At 38.1% G+C, this 22,372-nt stretch overlaps 2 protein-coding genes across 5 annotated transcripts in view; both read left to right on the top strand.

Annotated features, from left to right (window-relative positions):
* The first annotated feature begins 5,565 nt into the window (after positions 1-5,565).
* gck (glucokinase (hexokinase 4)) lies at positions 5,566-11,722 on the top strand. 2 transcript variants are annotated; one of them, XM_027151866.2, is made up of 10 exons: positions 5,566-5,727; positions 5,891-6,053; positions 6,570-6,724; positions 6,814-6,933; positions 7,047-7,142; positions 7,264-7,363; positions 7,476-7,659; positions 9,194-9,349; positions 10,182-10,415; positions 11,094-11,722. In XM_027151866.2, the coding sequence occupies exons 1-10, from the start codon at positions 5,647-5,649 to the stop codon at positions 11,239-11,241; spliced, it is 1,437 nt and encodes a 478-aa protein (XP_027007667.1). In that variant the 5' UTR covers positions 5,566-5,646; the 3' UTR covers positions 11,242-11,722. The 2 variants fall into 2 exon arrangements, with proteins under 2 accessions (XP_027007667.1, XP_047656067.1); XM_047800111.1 differs by having other exon boundaries at positions 5,582-5,702.
* Positions 11,723-12,040: 318 nt separating this feature from the next.
* LOC113645913 (beta-1,3-galactosyl-O-glycosyl-glycoprotein beta-1,6-N-acetylglucosaminyltransferase-like) overlaps positions 12,041-22,372 on the top strand; it is a 27,992-nt gene continuing 17,660 nt past the window's right edge. For all 3 annotated transcript variants that reach the window (XR_003441325.2, XR_007137751.1, XM_027151868.2), the window contains exons 1-3: positions 12,041-13,181; positions 16,212-16,260; positions 16,443-16,505. The gene's annotated coding sequence lies outside the window, so the exon portion shown is untranslated. The remainder of the gene's footprint in view (positions 13,182-16,211; positions 16,261-16,442; positions 16,506-22,372) is intronic.

Here is a 22,372-nt window from a genome sequence, read left to right as displayed (position 1 = left end):
GAATCACTTTATGCTGTCTCAGTTCAGAGCAGCAACATAAACATGACGTGTACTTATTTAAAAGATTTTTATTTTTAACTTATTGAATTGAAACCAAGTCAAAATAAAGCCAAAACCCAAACCAATCACTGATTTATAAAGATCTTTGAAAAGTTATTTTCAGATAACCAAATGACTTTTCATCTCGAACACGGTTGAAGACCTGAGTTTAGTTCTTGGCTGGTTTTGGACTTAATCCTGAAAGCCCTGATATGATCCCTCTTGTGTACAATGCAAGTGAAGCAACAAAATGTTCTACATTTGTGTCACTGAGTAATGCATTAGTCTGATCCTGGGACACTCCTGCATTGCGGTTGTGTAATTCTTTCTGCCTTCACACACACACACACAGACACACACACACACACACACACACACACACACACACACACACACACACACACACACACACACACACACACACACACCTCACAACACTATCCAGAACACCATACTACACTACACTACACTACACTGCACTGCACTACACTACACTACAGAACACCACACTACACAACACTACACTACTCTAGAGAACACCACATTACACTACACAACACTACACTACTCTAGAGAACACCACATTACACTACACAACACTACACTACTCTAGAGAACACCACATTACACTACACAACACTACACTACTCTAGAGAACACCACATTACACTACACAACACTACACTACTCTAGAGAACACCACATTACACTACACAACACTACACTAGAGAACACCACATTACACTACACAACACTACACTACTCTAGAGAACACAACATTACACTACACAACACTACACTACACTAGAGAACACCACATTACACTACACAACACTACACTACACTAGAGAACACCCCATTACACTACACAACACTACACTACTCTAGAGAACACCACATTACACTACACAACACTACACTACTCTAGAGAACACCACATTACACTACACAACACTACACTACTCTAGAGAACACCACATTACACTACACAACACTACACTACTCTAGAGAACACCACATTACACTACACAACACTACACTACTCTAGAGAACACCACATTACACTACACAACACTACACTACACTAGAGAACACCACATTACACTACACAACACTACACTACACTAGAGAACACCCCATTACACTACACAACACTACACTACTCTAGAGAACACCACATTACACTACACAACACTACACTACTCTAGAGAACACCACATTACACTACACAACACTACACTACTCTAGAGAACACCACATTACACTACACAACACTACACTACACTAGAGAACACCACATTACACTACACAACACTACACTACTCTAGAGAACACAACATTACACTACACAACACTACACTACTCTAGAGAACACCACATTACACTACACAACACTACACTACTCTAGAGAACACCACATTACACTACACAACACTACACTACTCTAGAGAACACCACATTACACTACACAACACTACACTACTCTAGAGAACACCACATTACACTACACAACACTACACTACTCTAGAGAACACCACATTACACTACACAACACTACACTACTCTAGAGAACACCACATTACACTACACAACACTACACTACTCTAGAGAACACCACATTACACTACACAACATGACACAACACTACAGTACATTACAGAACACCACATTACATTCCAAAACACACACAACACTACACAACACTACACTACAGATACTGTTCTGTTTTGACTAAATGCTGAACGCTCTGAAATAATCCCTCTTATGTGTAATGCAGGTGAAGCAACATGTGTGTCACTGAGTAATGCATTGTACAGTTGTGTAACCTTTCTGCAGTACTTTAACACATACACACAAACACACACAATACAACTTTGCACTACAGAACACCACATTACACAATATTGCACTACACAGCGTCACACTACACTACACTACACTCCACAACACCACACTACAATACAATACACTACAATACACAACACAACACCACACTCCACAACACTACACAACACTACACTACAATACACAACCAGCACTACACAACACTCCACAACACCACACTACAATACAATACACTACAATACACTACAATACACAACACAACACTACACTATAATACACAACACAACACTACACTACAATACACAACACCACACTCTATAACACTACACTACAATACAATACACAACACTACAAACCTACACTACACTACACAACACCACATTCCACAACACCCCACTACACCACACTACACTACAATACAATACACAACTACACTACACTACACTACACTACACAACAATACACAACACAACAACACTACACTACACTACACTACACTACACTACACTACACTACACTACACTACACTACACCACAATACACAACACAACAACACTACACTACACTACACTACACTACACTACAATACAATACACTACATTACAATACACAACACCACATTCCACAACACCCCACTACACCACACTACACTACAATACAATACACAACTACACTACACTACACTACACTACACCACAATACACAACACAACACAACAACACTACACTACACTACACTACACCACAATACACAACACAACAACACTACACTACAATACACTACACTACACTACACTACACTACAATACAATACACAACACATCAACACTACACTACACTACACTACACTACATTACAATACACAACACCACATTCCACAACACCCCACTACACCACACTACACTACAATGAAATACACAACTACACTACACTACACCACAATACACAACACAACAACACTACACTACAATACACTACACTACACTACACTACACTACAATACACAACACAACAACACTACACTACAATACACTACACTACATTACAATACACAACACCACATTCCACAACACCACACTACAATACAATACACAACAACACTACACTACACTACACTACACTACACTACAATACACTACACTACATTACAATACACAACACCACATTCCACAACACCACACTACACCACACTACACTACACTACACTACACTACACATTACACTCTGCAAGCCATCCAGTTAATTATATTAAAGTGCTGCTCTTTGGTATCAGTTCACGTGTTACACGAGATTAACAACATTAGAGAATCAGAAATACATGACATTAATAATTTGTTTAAAAGCAAATGAGTCAAATCATGTGAATCAGCTACCATTGTTTACATCATGACATCGTTGTTTACAACACACCACTGATATAGATATACAGACATCTTGAGCCATCCAGGACTTTTTTGAAGGAAAGCTTCAAAATAATCACTCCTTCTTCAATCTCTTATTTATTTTAGCTACCACACAGTTTTATAAGTTATTTTGTATCCTACATTAAAAACTTTAAACTTTAAACTAGCTGTCCTTTAAAAATTAGGTCGTATTTGTCATTTCAGTAGGAAAATCAAACTTCTAGAATATTCCCCCACACTATTTCCTCGATCCTTCTTGAGTTCTTTTTAGTTTTCCACTGATTTTAAGCACAATTGTTTTCACTTTGTCACAGATAAATTGGACATTCAGATTCGTCCAAATTTTTGCAAACAGGTATTAAACTTTATAAAGTTGGGATTTAACATCTGATCTTCCATGATATCAGCTCATCTTTCAGGTAGATAGCTTGCAAAAGTTTAAGCGATATGTCATCAGACAGATGAGCCAAATAGGGGTTATGACACCTCGGTCACGTTCTATCTGTACCTCACATTTCTGTAACTTTGACCCAGCAGTAAGAGCTAATTATATCTCGGTTTGCTCATGACCCTGACCATGACACAGCTTTATTAAACATTTAGAAAAGATTAGATCAGAAGATCCTCAAGTAAATCATCACCTGAAAAATGTTTGCTTCTAATGATAAGCTCTCCTTCACAACAGGTTTATTTAGCTACAGTATTATATATATATATATTTTATATAACTTATATTATCACTCAGAAACTGCTGTCATGAAAATGATGAAACTCATTTCAGAATTTCCATTTAAAACAAAAATCAATACTTAATCAAATGTAAATATCTTTTATAGTTATTTTGTGAAAGTGAAGGTCAGGTGTTTCTAGAGATCTTAGCAGAAAAACTACCTTCGGATAGTAAAGTACCAGTTTAATATAACCATTACTGTTATATTATTATCCATAAATAAGAATCAAAAGCCTTTAAGTTAAAGTTTACATCCCAGACTCCTGTTTAGTATCTTTTACAGAAACGTAGCTAAAAGTTATTTTGGTATTATAAATATAAAGGTATAACTGTATGGTATCAGTAAATCTTTCACTCTATAATAGGAATCTTCAATCTTAGCAATAGGGATGAAAGTTTAATAAAAAAAAAAACAACATGAATAATTATTTTGGCATTATTATGTACATCTATTTAAACGGTCACCTGAACACATTGCTGTGAAGCAAGCTTTTTTCTTTTATTGTAATTGATTTGGTGAAACTTGTTGATGAGATCACGTTGAACATACAACCCTGTTATCCAAACTGAATTGTGTAGTCACTGTCTAAAAGATTTACAAATGTTTTCAAAAGTTATGCTAAATGTATTCCTAGCTTGTTTTTAAACTTCAAATAGATCTTAAAATTTCTAATCTAAAAATTCTACCCCTACTTTCCTTTTTCATGATTTATAAATTCCCTATTTTTGTATTTTCTATATATTCTAGTTGCTTCAAACATTGTCATGTAGTTACCTAAATAAGTTGTTAAAATCCTCGAATTGTATAAAATGATTATTAAAATATCCTTGATTCTAAAATTACAGCATGAACTGAATCTCATGTTAAAAAATCCCAGTTTTAGTCAACTCTTATCTCTCTAACATACGATGTGTGGTTTGGACTTTAGCCTGAGATATATTTACACCAGGGTTGAATAAAGTTAGTCTGTGCAAACAGAGTCATCTAAATTTAGAAAACATATGAGTTCAACATCACTTCTAATTTCTAATTTTAGCCTAAAACCCATTTCACCCACTTGATAAGCAAATCTTTGAATATCTGCCAAGAACTTTTACTATAAATTAAAGAATCAGTAGAGAAACAAGGCCAAAATACAGAAATACAACAAATTAATAAAATACTTAAATAAAAAAGTTATTTTTAAATATAGTTATTGCAAAAAACAAACAAAAAAAACAAAACAAAGAATAAATGATTTATCTCAGTAAAATTGCAAATATATTTATGAAAGTAAATTTATTCAGAGTTATAGTATATAATTATTAATTAATATTTATCTTAATGGAAAAATAATAACAGAACACTTCAAAGATGTGAATAAAATATTTAGTTGAATGTATATTTACATTGCATCACAGTTAGAATCCATTTCCAGGACATATTGTGTCCTTGACTCCCAATGGGTAAGTGTGTGTGTGTGTGTGTGTGTGTGTGTGCCTAAGAGATGGGAGGGGTGTATGTACACAGAGTACTAAGTACCTGGACCTCCTTTCCTTCGCTTGGGTAATAAAAGGAGAGGAGCATCTCACTGCCCCTCAGACACACTTTAACACTTTCACACACATTTCCTGCAAAGCTTTCGCAAAGATGCCATGCCTCATTGCTGTCCGCGAACAGAGGCTCGTAATGCCGAACTCTTACAAGTCAGTGTTGGAGAAAGTTCATATGGTAATATTGATTAATGTACTAAATTACAACTTACAACATGGATTTCGAGTATGATTTTTAATGTGTATTTGACTTGAAACAATCTACCTTTTGTAAATCCTTTGTCTGTGTTGTGTGTGTGTGTGTGTGTGTGTGTGTTGTGTGTGTGTATGTGTGTGTGAAGGTGGACCAAATCCTGTCTGAGTTCCAGCTCAGTAAAGAGGACCTGAAGGAGGTGATGAGACGGATGCAGAGGGAGATGAACCGAGGGCTTCGTGTGGAAACACATGAGGAAGCCAGCGTTAAAATGCTGCCCACTTATGTCTGCTCTACTCCTGAAGGCTCTGGTCAGTTTCACACTCCACTTTTTAAATGTTTGAAATTTGCTGTATCATAATAATTACCTTAATCATTCATTCAAAATAAAGATACCCTTAAAAAATAGATTTAAGCCTAAGGAACTTCTCGGTTAAATAAATAACTAAATAAATAAATCTATAAATAACTTTATATGATTACCAGTGCTTTGGTTAACACTTTGATTTTAACCTGCTTTCTGTTAGGAATTAATTTTATGGAATAATTTGCTAAATATCACTAATGTAATTCACACAATTTTCTTCTTTATCCAAGAAAGGTTTTACTGTTGCACCAAAATTATGAGAAGAATGTAGCTAGCAATTCATCTACGCCTGTCACACTCAATACTGTATAAGTAGATCAATGTCTGTATCTCCAAAAAGCAAAACCAAACTGTGGTACTCGGACACAGATATGGTTTAGCTCGTGATTTAGATTGTGTGCAGCTTGCAAGATGCTACACTGCTCCCAGTATCTAAAGTTATATGTATGTATTCCTTCAGAAGTTGGAGACTTCCTGGCTTTAGACCTAGGTGGCACTAATTTCCGTGTGATGCTGGTGGTGGTGGGTGAGGATGAGGATAGAGGCTGGAAGGTGGAGACCAAGCACCGTATGTACTCCATCCCCGAGGATGCCATGACCGGGACTGCAGAAATGGTATGTCAAAATAAAATATTTCCTCATAATTCCGAAACGATAAGAGTTTTTGAGAAAATATAACGTCCCTTTCTGTCCGTCCCATTCAGCTCTTTGATTACATCGCAGAGTGTATATCTGACTTTCTGGATAAGCACCACATCAAACATAAGAAACTTCCTCTTGGATTCACTTTCTCGTTTCCAGTCCGTCATGAGGACCTCGATAAGGTGAGTTCCTGATGGCCAAACAAAGTAGACGTGGAATGAATTGGTAAATTTCTAATATGATATGAAGAATTTGCGTATCATATTAATATGAAGTTTTGTGATTTTTTTTTTAGGGAATCCTACTGAACTGGACTAAAGGATTCAAGGCTTCTGGTGCTGAAGGCAACAATGTGGTTGGTCTGCTTAGAGATGCCATAAAAAGGAGAGGGGTCAGTATACACCAGCTTCTTTAGATTTAATGTAGGATCACCAAACGGTTCTGATCAGGTTGAACGCAAATGCAATGTTCACTCTGGAAATAATTAATAGTGGTTAAATCTCTCTCTGTAGGACTTTGAGATGGACATAGTTGCAATGGTGAATGACACGGTGGCCACAATGATCTCCTGTTACTATGAAGACCGGAGCTGTGAGGTTGGCATGATAGTAGGTAAGGAGAGATAACACACACATGCACATACTCCATTTATGACAGGAGCATGGCATAGTTTAACAATAGGATAAAAGTCATAAAGTCTTTTATTGCTTGCTGTGTGTCTCAGGAACGGGCTGTAACGTGTGCTACATGGAGGAGATGCACTCAGTGGAGCTGGTGGAAGGAGAGGAGGGACGGATGTGTGTGAACACTGAGTGGGGAGCCTTCGGAGGAAATGGAGAGCTGGAAGACTTTCGTTTGGAATACGACCGAGTAGTGGATGAGTCATCGATCAATCCTGGAAAACAGCTGTGAGTCACTTAATACAAGTTAGAACAGAACAGTAAATTACATGGTACACAGAAAGAGATTAGATGCACTTGACTAATAAAACCAACAGACACTATGCCATTATCATATTTAGATAGAACAGACAGTCTCTTAGAAAACCAGATGGACACAAATACAAATAGAGAGAATGACTTACCAAGAGCAATATTTTTAAACCCCAAGAGAAGCAGGCAGACACCCAGGCCGAAAGACAGAACGGCGGACATTCAGAGAGATCCAAACATGCAGATAGACCTCGAAATTACAGACAATCAATCAGACAGACAGAGACAGACAGACAGACAAACAAGCATGCAAAAAGACAGACAAGTGATGTAAGGGTTACTGTTGTGTTGCAGTACACACACAGACAATCATACAGACTGACACATAGTCAGAAACATAGGCAGAATATAATGCTACACTGCGAGACAGACTGACAGATAAGCAGGAAGACAGGTGAGCACACACAGACAAACAGAAGACAGACAGACAGACACGTATGAAGACAAATAATTCTCTGATGGTCATAGACAGACTGACAGGTGGTGTAAGGGTTATTAGCATGTTACAGCAGACACACAGACAGACACACAGACATATAGGCAGGCAGACAGACACTGTGCGAGTCAGAGCTCTGGTGAAGCAGACAGACAGAAAGACAGATATGTTCACACAGGCAAATTGGTGTGGTGCAGCTGACACACAGGCAGACAGACAGATAGACAGATAGACTTACAGCTAGATAGAATTACAGCTCACTAAGTAGCAACCAACACAGTTTACAGTCCCCGTGACTTCAATGCCACGTGCCACGGTGTCTATGTATGTCACCGTGCACCTGCCTCTACACTGTAACACAAGTTGTTCCTTGAAATGCTCCAGCGCTGACGTCAGCAAGCACGTTTGTCAGGAAAAGACTAATACTTTATCTTAAAAATTCCCACACTTTCCTGTGTGTGTTATTGCTTTGACTGAGACTCTTCACTTGCTCTTGTGGGTTTACCAGGTAACCATGTTGTTTTTCTGTCAGAACTGAGGCCATGTCCGAGCCAAACCAAGTGCTGGGAGATTAATGGCTACTATAGCAGATCATTAGCGATGTGGCCGGCTTAATGGCTGTTTACAGTGCGCGGTTAACATCACCTGTCTTATTAACTCCTTATGGGCTCATTTAACACTGGTTTTACTGAATTCACACACACACACACACACACACACACACACACACACACACACACACACACACACACACACACACACACACACACACACACATTTCTCTGACTGTTCTTGTGAGATCCTCCCTTGCTTTGTTGCTCTTACGTCTAATGCTAATCTTATTCAAGATATAAAAACCTCTCCACACCATAAACGACATTGTGAAGGCACAGTCATTTTGAAAGACTGGTTCAAAAACAACAACAAAAACAACAACAACAAATGTTTCAATAGTTTGGTCACTTCGCAAGCTGTTAGAACCAATCAAAATGAATTAATTGTTTTTTTTCTTAGCTACGAGAAGCTGATCAGTGGGAAGTATATGGGCGAGCTGGTCCGTCTTGTTCTGATGAAGCTGGTGAATGAAGACTTGCTCTTCAACGGGGAAGCTTCAGACATTCTGAAGACACGCGGCAGCTTCGAGACTCACTTTGTCTCCCAGATTGAAAGGTATCAAAAAATATTCAGATTATAATCTGAGGCATTTTGAAGATATTAAACCAGTCCACCATTCCATATGAGACTGGATTTTGCCCTTCACTACTCATGAGGTAACAGGATAAAAAACAAGGATACTAAAACAAGCAAACAAACAAAATTTCCTCATAGAATAGCCCTTATACTCCCTTTGTGTATCCTATCATACAAAAAACCCAGCCAGTGTTCCTCTCGGTATAAAAATAATAGTGTAACTCACCAGGGTGTTGTTAGTGTGCCATCTGGGTCATGGCACCAAGATGTTTAGAACTTGATGTTTATGCACTATGTTTATCTACGTTTCAGAATTTCTTCAGTAGTATAGCCATAATGATGGTCAGTCTACAACAGTCACTTTTTTTTAGTCAAACATTCACCCATATGCACGGCTAGCACCAAAAATGCTAATAGATTCAAAAGATCGACAAATGAGCCGATCGGTTTTCAAACAAATTAGCATTAATAGTTACAAAGCCGCAGGTTATTTTAGCAATTTGTGTGCTGTATATATATAATGGTACTTAAACAGGAAAACAGAGTTCACATTCATAGCTCAGAGTCCCATACTGCTACACTTTTAGAGAAATAATTAAAACACTGGATATTTAGCTTAGATTTTAAGAAAATGAACAGAAAAGCTTCTACTAACTTAAACACTTAATATACATTACATAAACATTTAATACGTTTACAATAGAACTAGTATGTGTTTAGCTTGTTCACCCTTGTTAGCTTGTTAGCATGTTTACTATGAAGCTAATTTGTGTTTATCCTGTTCACTGCAATATAAGTTCTCCGTTTTTAGTGACACAGGAGACAGGAAACAAATCTACAACATCCTGAGCTCACTGGGGGTCCTGCCATCCGAGCTGGACTGTGACATTGTGCGTTTGGCCTGTGAGAGCGTCTCCACTCGCGCAGCGCACATTTGTGGAGCTGGACTTGCCGCAGTTATTAACATCATGAGGCAGCGCCGCTGTGTGGACGAGCTGAAGATCACTGTGGGAGTGGACGGCTCCGTCTACAAACTCCACCCATGGTGAGGAGCACCAAAAAACTTGCTGCTTTTAGGGAAAAAAAAATGTCTTTCATAACAAAATGTGTAAAATAATTAACAAGTACAATGCTACCAAAGCTAAGAGTTTCTATGCTAATGGGATTATTTGACGGATGCCACTTAGTGTAGATTGAATACTTTGATTAACGTTTAATTACACAAAAGTTAATTAACTTTTAAATGACGCTAGGTTTTGCCTCCCCTGTTTACTATAATGCTAGTTTTTCACCACCCTGTTTACTTTAACTCTAGTATTTAATCACCATGCTTAGTATAATGCAAGTTCTTGACCACCTTTCAATAAATAACTCTAGTTCACGACAACCATGTTTATAATGCTAGTCTTTGACCACCTGTTAATCTAAATAGAATCTATTTAGTTCTATATTTAGAATCTATGTTAATCTATTAGCTACCATGTTATCATTTGCTATTAGCTAAAGTTTTATTGAAGAGAAAAGCTATTCTGATTGCTGAATTTGTGATTCAAAATATAATATAAAATGCCAAAATTGTTGTTCAGTGTGTTCCCCAGTGAGACAATAATACAAATCACACATAAAACATGCACGCCACTGTAGTATGTGATCGGTTATCTGAACAGACATACAGGCAGAATCGATCGATACCTAGCGCTAATTAATTTACCCCTTGTTCCAGGTTCAAAGAGCGGTTTCACAAAGCCGTCTGGGACTTGAACCCGAACTGCGACATCACCTTCATCCAGTCAGAAGAAGGCAGTGGCCGAGGGGCGGCGCTGATCTCCGCTGTGGCCTGTAAGATGGCTGCCCACACGATAGAGCCATGACACCTGAGATCAAGGGTCGGCTCTTGAACTCAACTTAAGTTGAATTATCTCTGCATAGATGAAGGAGGCTCATCTGGAGTGGCCTTGTAAAGCTCCTTCTGCACAAGATGTGCAATTCTCACTGTGAGATTTGCCATGTGGAGCACACGGCCGATATTTCGGCACCCATATCAGACCTTGCTGTACATATCCTGTTGTTTATATCAGCTTTCTGTGCAAAAAATGTTAAACACATACACTATATACACATATTTAAACTGAGACGCTTTTAACAGAGACACTAATCTGGATGTATTTTGTGTTTTAATATTTTATGTGGTTGTTAAATAGAGCATAATTCTCTTCTTATTTGTTTTTTCTTATTTTATTTATTATCATTACCATTATTTTTGTTAATGTTATTCTGAACGGGTTTGCATTCAGCAATCAACAGTGTAAAATGCTTAAACTAATGTAAATAAAGCAAATGTGTTATACAGCACACTCTGACTATCATGGACCAAAACTTATAAATAATTCATTCATTCATTTTCCACCGCTTATCCGAACTACCTCGGGTCACGGGGAGCCTGTGGCTATCTCAGGCGTCATCGGGCATCGAGGCAGGATACACTCTGGACGGAATGCCAACCCATCACAGGGCATACACACACACACACTAACACACTCATTCACTCACACACTAGGGATAATTTTCCAGAGATGCCAATCAACCTACCATGCATGTCTTTGGACCGGGGGAGGAAACTGGAGTACCCAGAGGAAACCCCCGAGGCACAGGGAGAACATGCAAACTCCACACACACACAAGGCGGAGGCGGGAATCGAACCCCCAACGCTGGAGGAGTGAGGCGAACGTGCTAACCACTAAGCCACCGTGCCCCCACTTATAAATAATTTTCTGTTAATTTACAAATATTAATATGTAAAGTGGTGTTACTCTTACCATCCAGATTTTGAGAATTTTCCAATAACAGCACGTAACCCAACATATTTTTACATCCATCTGTGTCTTGTGCTTTTTTACTTATTTCATTTAACATTTATCCAGGAATCATTAAATAAGATGGAAATATTTTACAACGGAGTTTTTAAAAAAATAGCGCAACTAGTGGAAAATACGGGGCAACTAGTGTACAAAATACAGGGAATGTTGCCCCCACCAATGTCAAATAAATTATGTCCCCACCAATGTCAAATAAATTATGTCCCCACCAATGTCAAAATCAAACTTTCGCCATTGTCAGTGGTTATGTATAAATATACATAGGCTTGGTCGAATTATTGCTAGGGACAATTGAGTGTTCCCTGGATATTGGTAGGGACATGTCCCTACCGTCCCTACCCAAATCGACGCCCTTGCATAATACACCACAGCGATTAGGTATTTTAAACATTCCTATTATAATTCTAAGCTTAATAATGATCAACAAACATGTTAAACTTTTTATCTATATATAGTTACAGGAAATGCTGTTTAATGTCCACAGCATTGTTAAGGGGATCATGAGGCGCAGCTTGGCAACACTTCACTCACAACCTTTCATTACCATTTAATCATCATCATCATAATTAATAACAATAATAATTTAGTTATTTACCCAGTTCACTTTCTTTTATTTATTTATGCCCAGTTAACTTTTAAGACAGTGGACATGCTATTCCCCGGAATTTGAGATACATCCTACTGGTCATACTTTAGTCATGCATATTCCAACATATTGCCCCGCCTACTAGCTCAAATATCCCCTCTTCTGCTTTAAGTGCTGTTCACCCGAGGAAAGGCAAGACCAGTCTGTGCTGCTTTGTAAAAATGGACTAAAAAACATTCACACTCTTTTTTTTTACTGCTTACAATCAGGCAGCCTGGAGAACATCAGAAACACTGAAGTATGAGGACAGAGTGGAGAAACAACACAAGGCACACCAATTTGTCACAGGTACACCTCCTGAATTTTTTAGTAGCTATGATCTTTGTTCATAACTGTTGTATGGGGGTATGATTTTATTGCATAAGGATATACACAAATATATGAATGTTCCTTAATATTCCTTGCACTGGATAGTTTTTAATCAGGTACTTTTGCACGAATTAGTTAAAAAAAAATCAGGTTCTTGATTTCCTTCATTTTTTTCTACAGTCATCTCTGCAGCCTGTTATTTTCATGATATGGAAAGCTGAGATTTGTTTAAAACAAACTTCCTGATTGATCACTTTCTTGTATGCAAAATTTTAAACTGGGACAGTCAAACCCAAATCCAGTTCAGATTACACTACTATAACAATGTGTCACAATGTGGCAGCCTGAGGAACAATGAGAGGCTCAGTGTCCTACCAGTGTTGTACTGTATAAAGTACAAGTATCATACTAGAAAAAGACTTTGGTAGAAGTGAAAGTCACCTTTTAGAATATTACTCAAGTAAAAGTCTTAAAGTATCTGATATTTACTGTACTTAAGTATCAAAAGTCATTTTCTGATATTTAATGTACTTAAGTATTTGAAGTAAAAGTAAAAAGTAAAATTTCAGTGATTTTCGGTAGGCATAAGAGCAGGGGCGGTTCTAGGATTTCATCTTTAGGGGTTTTAGCCCTCAGTGAGAATTTAAAACAAGAAGAGTTTTATATTATATATTATATGACTACATAGTAAGCCAAAAGTTATGGTATTATTAAATGGCAAAAGTGCACACCAAAACATTTATGCATGATGTAATGATGCCAGTCTTGAATCAGATCAGTTCATGTCTGTGTGCATTCTCTACAAACAGTGTGTCCAATGAATGCAGTCCTTAATAAACAAATATTCACAAGACAAAGACCAAATCAATAAATGTTATTTTTATTTAGTATTGATATTGCATTAATATTTTGTTTGTGCTATCAATTCTGGTAATAAGAATAGTGACATTTCACTGCTTTTGTTTGCTTTTGGTTGCCGCCGTTATAGATAAATGCCTCCAGCTCTGACTGCGCGTGCACGATGCGCGCCCCTGTGCTTCTCCGTAGGGCGTGCAGACGTGCTTAATGCAATCTAATCTACAGTAGGAGCAGTGATTCACCAAACGTCCCTTATTGCAGTCGCAGACATTTCTTCTGATTTTATTTTGTAGTAACGAGTAATGAAGATGCTTATTGGAAATATAATTTAAATAGCGAAGTAAAGTACAGATACGTGAAATTTCTACTTAAGTAGTTACAGTAACGAAGTATTTCAACCTGTAGTACAGAGGTGGCAAAAGTACACACATCCTTTACTCAAGTAGAAGTACAGATACTCATTTTTTTTAAAAGACTCCAGTAAAAGTTGAAGTAGTGACTACACTCTTTTACTCAAGTTAAAGTAAAGAAGTATGGGCTCTGACATGTACTTAAGTAAAAAGTCGCCGATACTATACTACCTGTTTAGCAGAGGTGGGAAGTAACGGAGTAAAAATACTTCGTTACTGTACTTAAGTACATTTTTCTGGTATCGGTACTTTACTCCATCTTTTTATCGGTACTTTACTCTTTTTACTTCATCTTTTTATCGGTACATTACTCCTCTTTTTACTTTTGCTCATTACATTTTTACACAAATATCTGTACTTTTTACTTCTTACATTTTCAAAACGGACTCGTTACTTTTAGTATTATTTCTTCTCATTGAGCGCTGTTTCCAGACTTTCCTATCATTCCTATGTTTCCTATCATTGTGCGGCTTTTTCCCCATGTGACTGGTGTACTGTATTATTTACTGGCTATCAGACATAGACTAAGGATAGCGGAGCTAACAATGAGCAGCACGCCTACAAAAGGAATGGCTAATGTTAATTCAGACGGAGTCACCAATGTTAAAATAACTAACAACGAGGACATTCCTGATCACACATGGCCATATATGAGGGAGATAATCGGCGTCAAAAAGGATTCCTGGCGAATGTGTTGCGAATTGTGTCAACCGGGGGCGGTTCTAGCCCTTGTTAGGGTGGCTTCAGCTCCCTGTCTGTGATCTCAGCCACCCTAAAACTATAAGTATAATTTTTACTTTCATAAATAAACAATAAAAATTACGTTAAAATGCAGGGCATATCGTCAATGAGAAAGAAAATTATTTATCAGTTTGATCCAAGAGCGATTTTTTTTACTTTTGCTTTTACGCGCGTGTGTTGTAGTGTTTCAAAAGTGCGTCTTCAGCTATCTGCTTTATTTGAACGGAAAAGCACAAGTACGCGCAGCGTGCACGCGCAGTCAGAGCTGGAGGCGTTTATCTATAACGTTAATCGGCGGAAAGACGCAAAGACGGCAACCATGTACACCTCTGCTGTAGTACACTTACACTATACACTGCACACTTACCTGTATGTTTTGTTTACTTGTTATGCTTTTTGAATATTCAATTTTTGTTGTCTCCGTCTTTGTTTTGTTCTTTTCTACCTTTGTTATTGTTGTTGAGACAGACACACAGATGTAGTGTGTGACAGAGAGAGAGACGGAGACAGACAGATGTAGTGTGTGACAGAGAGAGAGAGACGGAGACAGACACACAGATGTAGTGTGTGATAGAGAGAGAGACGGAGACAGACAGACAGATGTAGTGTGTGACAGAGAGAGAGAAACGGAGACAGACAAACAGATGTAGTGTGTGACAGAGAGAGAGAGACAGAGACAGACACACAGATGTAGTGTGTGACAGAGAGAGAGACGGAGACAGACAGATGTAGTGTGAGAGAGTGAGGGGAGAAGGAGAGAGACATACAGAGACAGACACACAAATTTAGTGTGTGACAGAGACAGAGACAGAGACAACAACCTCCCTAAAAAGTATGTGACACTGTTTGTAAATCTAGTTTGACCACTGGTTCACAAAATTATCACAAATACAAAATGATGTATTTTCTCATCTTCTAAGCGTGTGTGTGTGTGTGTGTGTGTGTGTGTGTGTGTGTGTGTGTGTGTGTGTGTGTTTTGGTGTGTATGTTTATGCTTCAGGTCATCCCTCCTGCCCCTGCATGGCTTCCCATTACTTCAGAGAGAAACAGTAAACATTCCGCACATTCTAAACACTTTTCATCATGATTATAATTAGTGTACTCTTTATCCTTTATTCATTCACATGCAATATTTGCATAAATACATTCACCAGTTTCACAAATTCTACTTAATTCTTTATTTTTGTATCACTCATTAATTTATGTTTTTTCTCTGACATCTTCTTTGCAGGTTCACTTGTAGCATCTCCGACCCCAGTCACTGAGAAACCCAGACCAAGTGGGATTGTCCAAGGTAAACCTCATGCTCTCGCATTCAGGGTCAAAATAAAGTGACATTTGATCTTTTCACCTTCTGTCATACTTTGCAACCAAGACTGATCCACGATCAGTGAGATGAGCTGGTGTAGCATGAATACTGTTGGTTTTGTTTCGATATGCAACTTAAATGTTAATGTGCGGTTTTGAATTCTGGAAAACGAATGAGCGTTTCTATTGTAACCGCTCATTCGTAGGAACCTGTCTGTGTATGTTCCTCGTAAAAGGTATTTTGAACTTTTCTGTAAGAACATGTTTAATTAGATTTGTAAAGTTCATCGTGACATACTTTGATGTTGGCTTTGACGGTCCAAGTATTCGCAAAGGCCGGTGCTTTTTGGAGATGAGTGGACATAAGGGTAGGTGTTACTTTTGGAAGCAACCTTTTTGGAGACGAGCATGTGATGTGACGTCATCCGAATACTCTTGAGGAAGTTTCCCACATTAGGCTGAGTGCTTTGATATGTCACATGTCCATGTTCTAAAAAGTTTTTTGATTTTGCATAATTTGGGGGGGGGGGGGGATCTGCGGCACAACCGAAAAGCTGTTCGGTAGACCAATTTAAACTTTGTTTTCACCCTAAAGGAGCTGGCCGAGTTTGGTGTAGATAGTTCAAAGCTTGCCGAGTTTGAAAATTTTAGAATGGGAGTCTATGAGAAAAAAGGCCACTTTGAGACCCGGTCCCGGAAGTACCGGTACTCGGATTGCTCAGAAAAGTAACAGCAACAAACCTCAGACCAGGGTCTACAACATATCCAAATTTGGTGCATGTGGCTCGAAAGCCCTAGGAGGAGTTACTCTTGATAGATATTTGTCTAAGCTTAAATAGGAAAACAGAATGTTGGCTTCTACAAAACCGACATAATCAGAGTCTAGTGATGTCAAAGAGAAAAAAGCTATAACTTATCTTCAGGACAACAGACAATTGATTTGGGCTTTTAAACTATAAATAGATTACATTTATAAATCGTTGTTTAATCGGTAAATAAATTACTGTTGTGTAAAGGAACAATTTAACACTTCAGACATGCTGTTACAGGAAAAGAATTAACTGTGTTAATCTACCAACACACCCTGATCTGTTTGTTCCCTACTTATTTTCCTTACTGTTGTATCGTGTCTTTTAGTGTTTGACTTTATTGTTTGATTGTGTAATTGCAACCAGTATAACACATATTTGGTGTAACATCCATATTGACACTTGTTCTTGATTCACAGAGTTGCTGTGTCTTGTCACCTTTCATATTGACTTTGAAATGTTTAAATAAGAAATAACAATGGAGTGTCAGCATGTTTCTTAGGAGCTCTAAGGAGCAGGAAGTGGAAACAGAAATGTTGCTGCTGGTCTTCATCATCTATTTTCAGCTGAGAGAGACAGTGAGACAGAGAGAGAGAGAGAGAGAGAGAGAGAGAGAGAGAGAGAGAGAGAGAGAGAGAGAGAGAGAGACAAAGGAGAGCCCTAGGAAGAGAGAGAGAAAGGAGAGAGAGAGAGAGAAAGGAGAGAAGCGAGAGAGAGAGAAAGGAGAGAGAAGAGAGAGAGAGAGAGAGAAAGGAGAGAGAAGAGAGAGAGAGAGAGACAAAGGAGAGTCGTAGGAGGAGAGAGAGAGAGAAAGGAGAGAGAGAGAGAGAGAAAGGTGAGAGAGAAGAGAGAGAGAGAGAGAGAGAGAGAGAGAGAGAGAGAGAGAGAGAGAATTCCAGTAAAAAATTCCAGCAGTTTTTAAAACTATTTCAGAAAACAGTTGCTCCAGAACGGTTTTAGGTGAGCATGAATGTGTGTGTGTGTGTGTGTGTGTGTGTGTGTGTGTGTGTGTGTGTGTGTGCCACTTTTGCATTCGTGTTAGGACGACATGATATAAGTACAAGTAGTGAATATGTAAGGAAATATGAAAGAAAGAAAGAAAGAAAGAAAGAAAGAAAGAAAGAAAGAAAGAAAGAAAGAATATTCCATGTGTGTTTTAGAATTATGACTATTAATATTCCTGATTCATGCTAACAAAATATAAAAAGAGAACCTAAGCTAGATAAGGATTAGACAAAAGCATAAGAATGTGGACATTTTCTGTGACAACTGTGTTGTCTTCAAGATAGCTAGCTAACACAATGTAGCTGGTTAGCATGAAGCCGTTCATGAAAACAAAGGAAATCTGTCTGGAAGAACGACTCAAATCATTTTATTTGTCACATACAGATTAAAGAATAAAGAATATAAAAAAAAAGTATAAAAAAGCAGAAAATAAAATGAGAATAAAATAAGAAAGTATAAACTATATAAGAAAACTATATAACAAACTATATAAAAATGAAATATATGGAGAATATGAAGAAATAATGTGTATACATATACATAAATATACATATACATAAATGTGTATAGTTTTTAAAGATTGTCCTTAAATTGTCCAGGTGCAGTATGGTGTGTAAATAGTGTATAAAGTTGCACTGTGCTGTGCATGTCCAGAGTTAAAGTGTCCTTAGAATGTCCAGGTGAAGTATGGTGTGTAAATAGTGTATGGAGTGTAGAAATTGTATAAAGTTGCACTGTGCTGTGCAAGTCCAGAGTTAAAGGGTCAGTGACAGTCCAGAATTAAAGTGTTAGTACAAAAAAAGGGGGGGGTGCATAGAACAGTGGGGCTGGAGAGAGAAGACCAGTGTTAGATCCTGGGTGTCTCCTGGTTTAAGATCCGGATGGCCTGCGGGAAGAAGCTTCTCCTCATCCTCTCTGTGCCTGAACGCAACAAAGAAAAGAGTCCATTGTTGGGATGGCTGAGATCTTTTACAATCTTCCTGGCTCTGGTCCGGCACCGCGAATCGACTCTGTCGAAGTTGTGTTATTATATCGGTTTAATTAAAGTTTTTCTAAAAAAAATGTAAACTAGAAGCAGCACTCTCAAATACAGGCACCGAGCCAAAGCTACGTAACGATGAGGCTCACAAAGTTGATGAAAACAAAACAAATCTGTCAGGTATAGCAAGATTTGCATCAGATATGTTGTCTATAAAACAAAATAAATAACATTTTAATTACACTTAACGGCTGGTTAATCGAGAGTAGTTTCAGTCTCCATTATGATGTGAATTTTGGTCAGACTTCGTTGTGAAATGTAGGCAGGGCTTACTACTATATAGAGAAGGATCTCCTATATATCGAAGGTGACTAGCGTCTGAAGCGGCTAGAAGCATCACTTTATATCTTTTCATTTAGTGCCGTTCTATCTCTTTCAAATCAAATCCAATTTTATTGGTCACATACACATACATACAGAGTACGACATGCGGTGAAATGCTTTTTACGTCTGTCCGGTATTCGAGTATAAAAAGGAATTTTATTCATTATCTCTGAAGCGCATGTGTGGAAAGGCCGCACTCTTCACAGTAGCCTCATCTACCCTATTCTGTTGTCTCAGTCTCAAACGTGGGCTCTGGAATTGCCAGCCTGCTGTAAACGTCTACACTTGCTTTCACAAGTTTTGTCTCTTTTGAGTTCCTTTATGGCATTCACCACCTCCCATGTTCAAGGGAGGAAATACCCTGGATATTGTCTTCACCCATCCCTCTCCAGCTACATATATGAATGCCACTCCACTTAACATCTTCAATCATCACCTGGTAACCTTTACCATCACCCTGCCTATCCTGCAAAAGAAAAACTACCAACACTTCTCTTGAACTTGTGAATACCTCAACTCAAACTGTACCTTCTCGCACCTCTTCATCTCTTCCTGACCCCAATCTCTTTTTTCCCATTAATGTAAGTGTACTTAGCGCTGATAAGTGAGTGGATGAGGCTATGTTTTAGTCAGCTAGCACATAGGCAACATAAAAACAAAACAAATTCACCAGGAAACTCAACATTTACCTCAGATATGCTAGAAAGTTACAAAATCCAAAGCTGGGTATGACTGAAATGACACTCGTTCCACTTAGCATTGAGTTAAATTGGAATCTGTAAACTTTACAGGTAATCGTATCTCCTAAATCGTACAGGGTTTTAATTTAACTAGTGAACACCATTGTACATTGGAAACTATAAAGAAAAATATATAAAGAAAAACAAGGTAATGACTAAAGCTGTCAGTTTAGCCAGCTAGCACACAGCCATGATGTTTTTTTCACAGCATTAGCGAACAAAACAAAGAATAGTGGCACATTTTCCTCAAATGTGTTGGTAAGTTACTAAAGCTAAACTAGACTAATAAATAGCACTGCCCTCAAGCACAGTACAACAACAATAACACCTAGTCACTCACTTATAAGGCACTTCATAATCTTGCACCACAATACCTTACTCAACTTCTCCAGGTTTACACTCCTTCACGTGCACTCAGAGCTTCATCTTCAATTTCTCTTGTGGTACCTACAGTAGGATTCAACTTACTACTATGGGTGCCAGATCTCTTCCCCTCGATGTTCGCAATAGCGAGTGCTTGTTGACTTTTAAAACGCGTCTTAAGACTTATCTTTTTACACAGGCTTTCTAATATTTTTTTTATTGAGACTTAAATGCACTTTATATATATATATATGTTGTTTGTTTATGTGTTTTGTCTTATGCAGTGACCTGTATATTGCTTGTAAGGTGACCTTGGGTGTTCGGAAAGGCGCCATGAAATAAAATGCATTATTATTATTATTACTAGTCTTTCTGTAGAAACTGATGCAGATAGTATCAGTTTCAGGGTAAAAATGGTTTTAGAGGAAGTGTGTAAACTTACAAGTCCCTGCAGGTTCCCCACATCATAACTGGAATGTATTCCAATCTTTTTTTCCCCCTTCATCTCTTCATGACTCAGTTGTGACAAAGTGTGCTGTTATATCTAGGATGTCTCTTATATCTTGCATATTTTATGTGCAAGCTTCTCCTTGACATAAACCATAACATGTGACATGAAGCTTGCACAGAAAAAAAACACGATGAAGGTACAAAGTCGCTTGCGACTGAGATTGTGGAGTTTGTGGAAAAACACATTTTCCTCAAAGCTTTACAGCTCCCGTGGTTCATGTTACAGCCTGTCAGAGAGTTGTGATTTTCCAGTCTGCTTGTGCTTGAGCAATACATTAAGGTATGCAAGGTTGATTCCTCTCATGTCCATCAGTAGGCTGAACTCATTTATTAACATGAGACGTAAGAAACCGTCGAAAATCTATTATTCAACACTTTTGCCCTCCTGCAGTGTCCATGTTGGTGCGAAGTATTGTCAGAGTATGCAGGATACAGAGATACATTGTCTGTGAGGAAACAAGGTCATGAAGACGTTTCTTTATTCAATCCAAATAAACAAATCCAACCGGAAAAAGCTATTGTCTAGAGGTGGCAAAAACAGCGTGCCAAGGGCTTGGTTTAAAACCAGATCTTCATCTTTGGCTCGTTCACCAGTGTTGATGTGAATCAGACAGCAATGCAATGTATGCTGTGCGTACCGCTTTAAAATAAAGACACGAATGAAACTTACACTTGACAAACAAACAAAATATAATCTAAATGTGGTATCGGCTCACACATACTGTAACTATAGCAACATTAACCTGGTAAACACAACAACAATCACATCGCTGTGACAAAGACAATGACTCAAACACAATGACAATGGTATGAACATATATAAGGCATCTAATACAAGTCCACAAGGATCAGGTGCAATGGCAGGAAATATGAGACCGGTAGCACCACACACAAATATGACAAAGCATAGGATATGGAAACATCTGCCAGCCCACCCTTTGGTGGTCTGGCTTGACACTATCCAAGCTCCTTACACTAGGCTAGGACTGGGTCAAAGACAGGCTGTAGTAACAGGCTAAACAGGGCAAAGGCAAAAACGAATCATTTTGGTATAATAGACAAA

The sequence above is a fragment of the Tachysurus fulvidraco genome, chromosome 14, assembly GCF_022655615.1.
Source record: "Tachysurus fulvidraco isolate hzauxx_2018 chromosome 14, HZAU_PFXX_2.0, whole genome shotgun sequence".
NCBI lineage: Eukaryota > Metazoa > Chordata > Actinopteri > Siluriformes > Bagridae > Tachysurus > Tachysurus fulvidraco.
Note: the sequence above shows the minus strand (reverse complement) of the source record. Positions and strands in the feature narration are given on the sequence as shown.

Coding starts and splice junctions, on each gene's coding strand:
- gck (XM_027151866.2), top strand. CDS start 5,647: ATGCCATGCCTCATTGCTGTCCGCGAACAGAGGCTCGTAATGCCGAAC. Junction 6,054..6,569: donor CTCTACTCCTGAAGGCTCTG/GTCAGTTTCACA, acceptor GTATTCCTTCAG/AAGTTGGAGACTTCCTGGCT. Junction 7,364..7,475: donor TGAGGTTGGCATGATAGTAG/GTAAGGAGAGAT, acceptor TGTGTGTCTCAG/GAACGGGCTGTAACGTGTGC.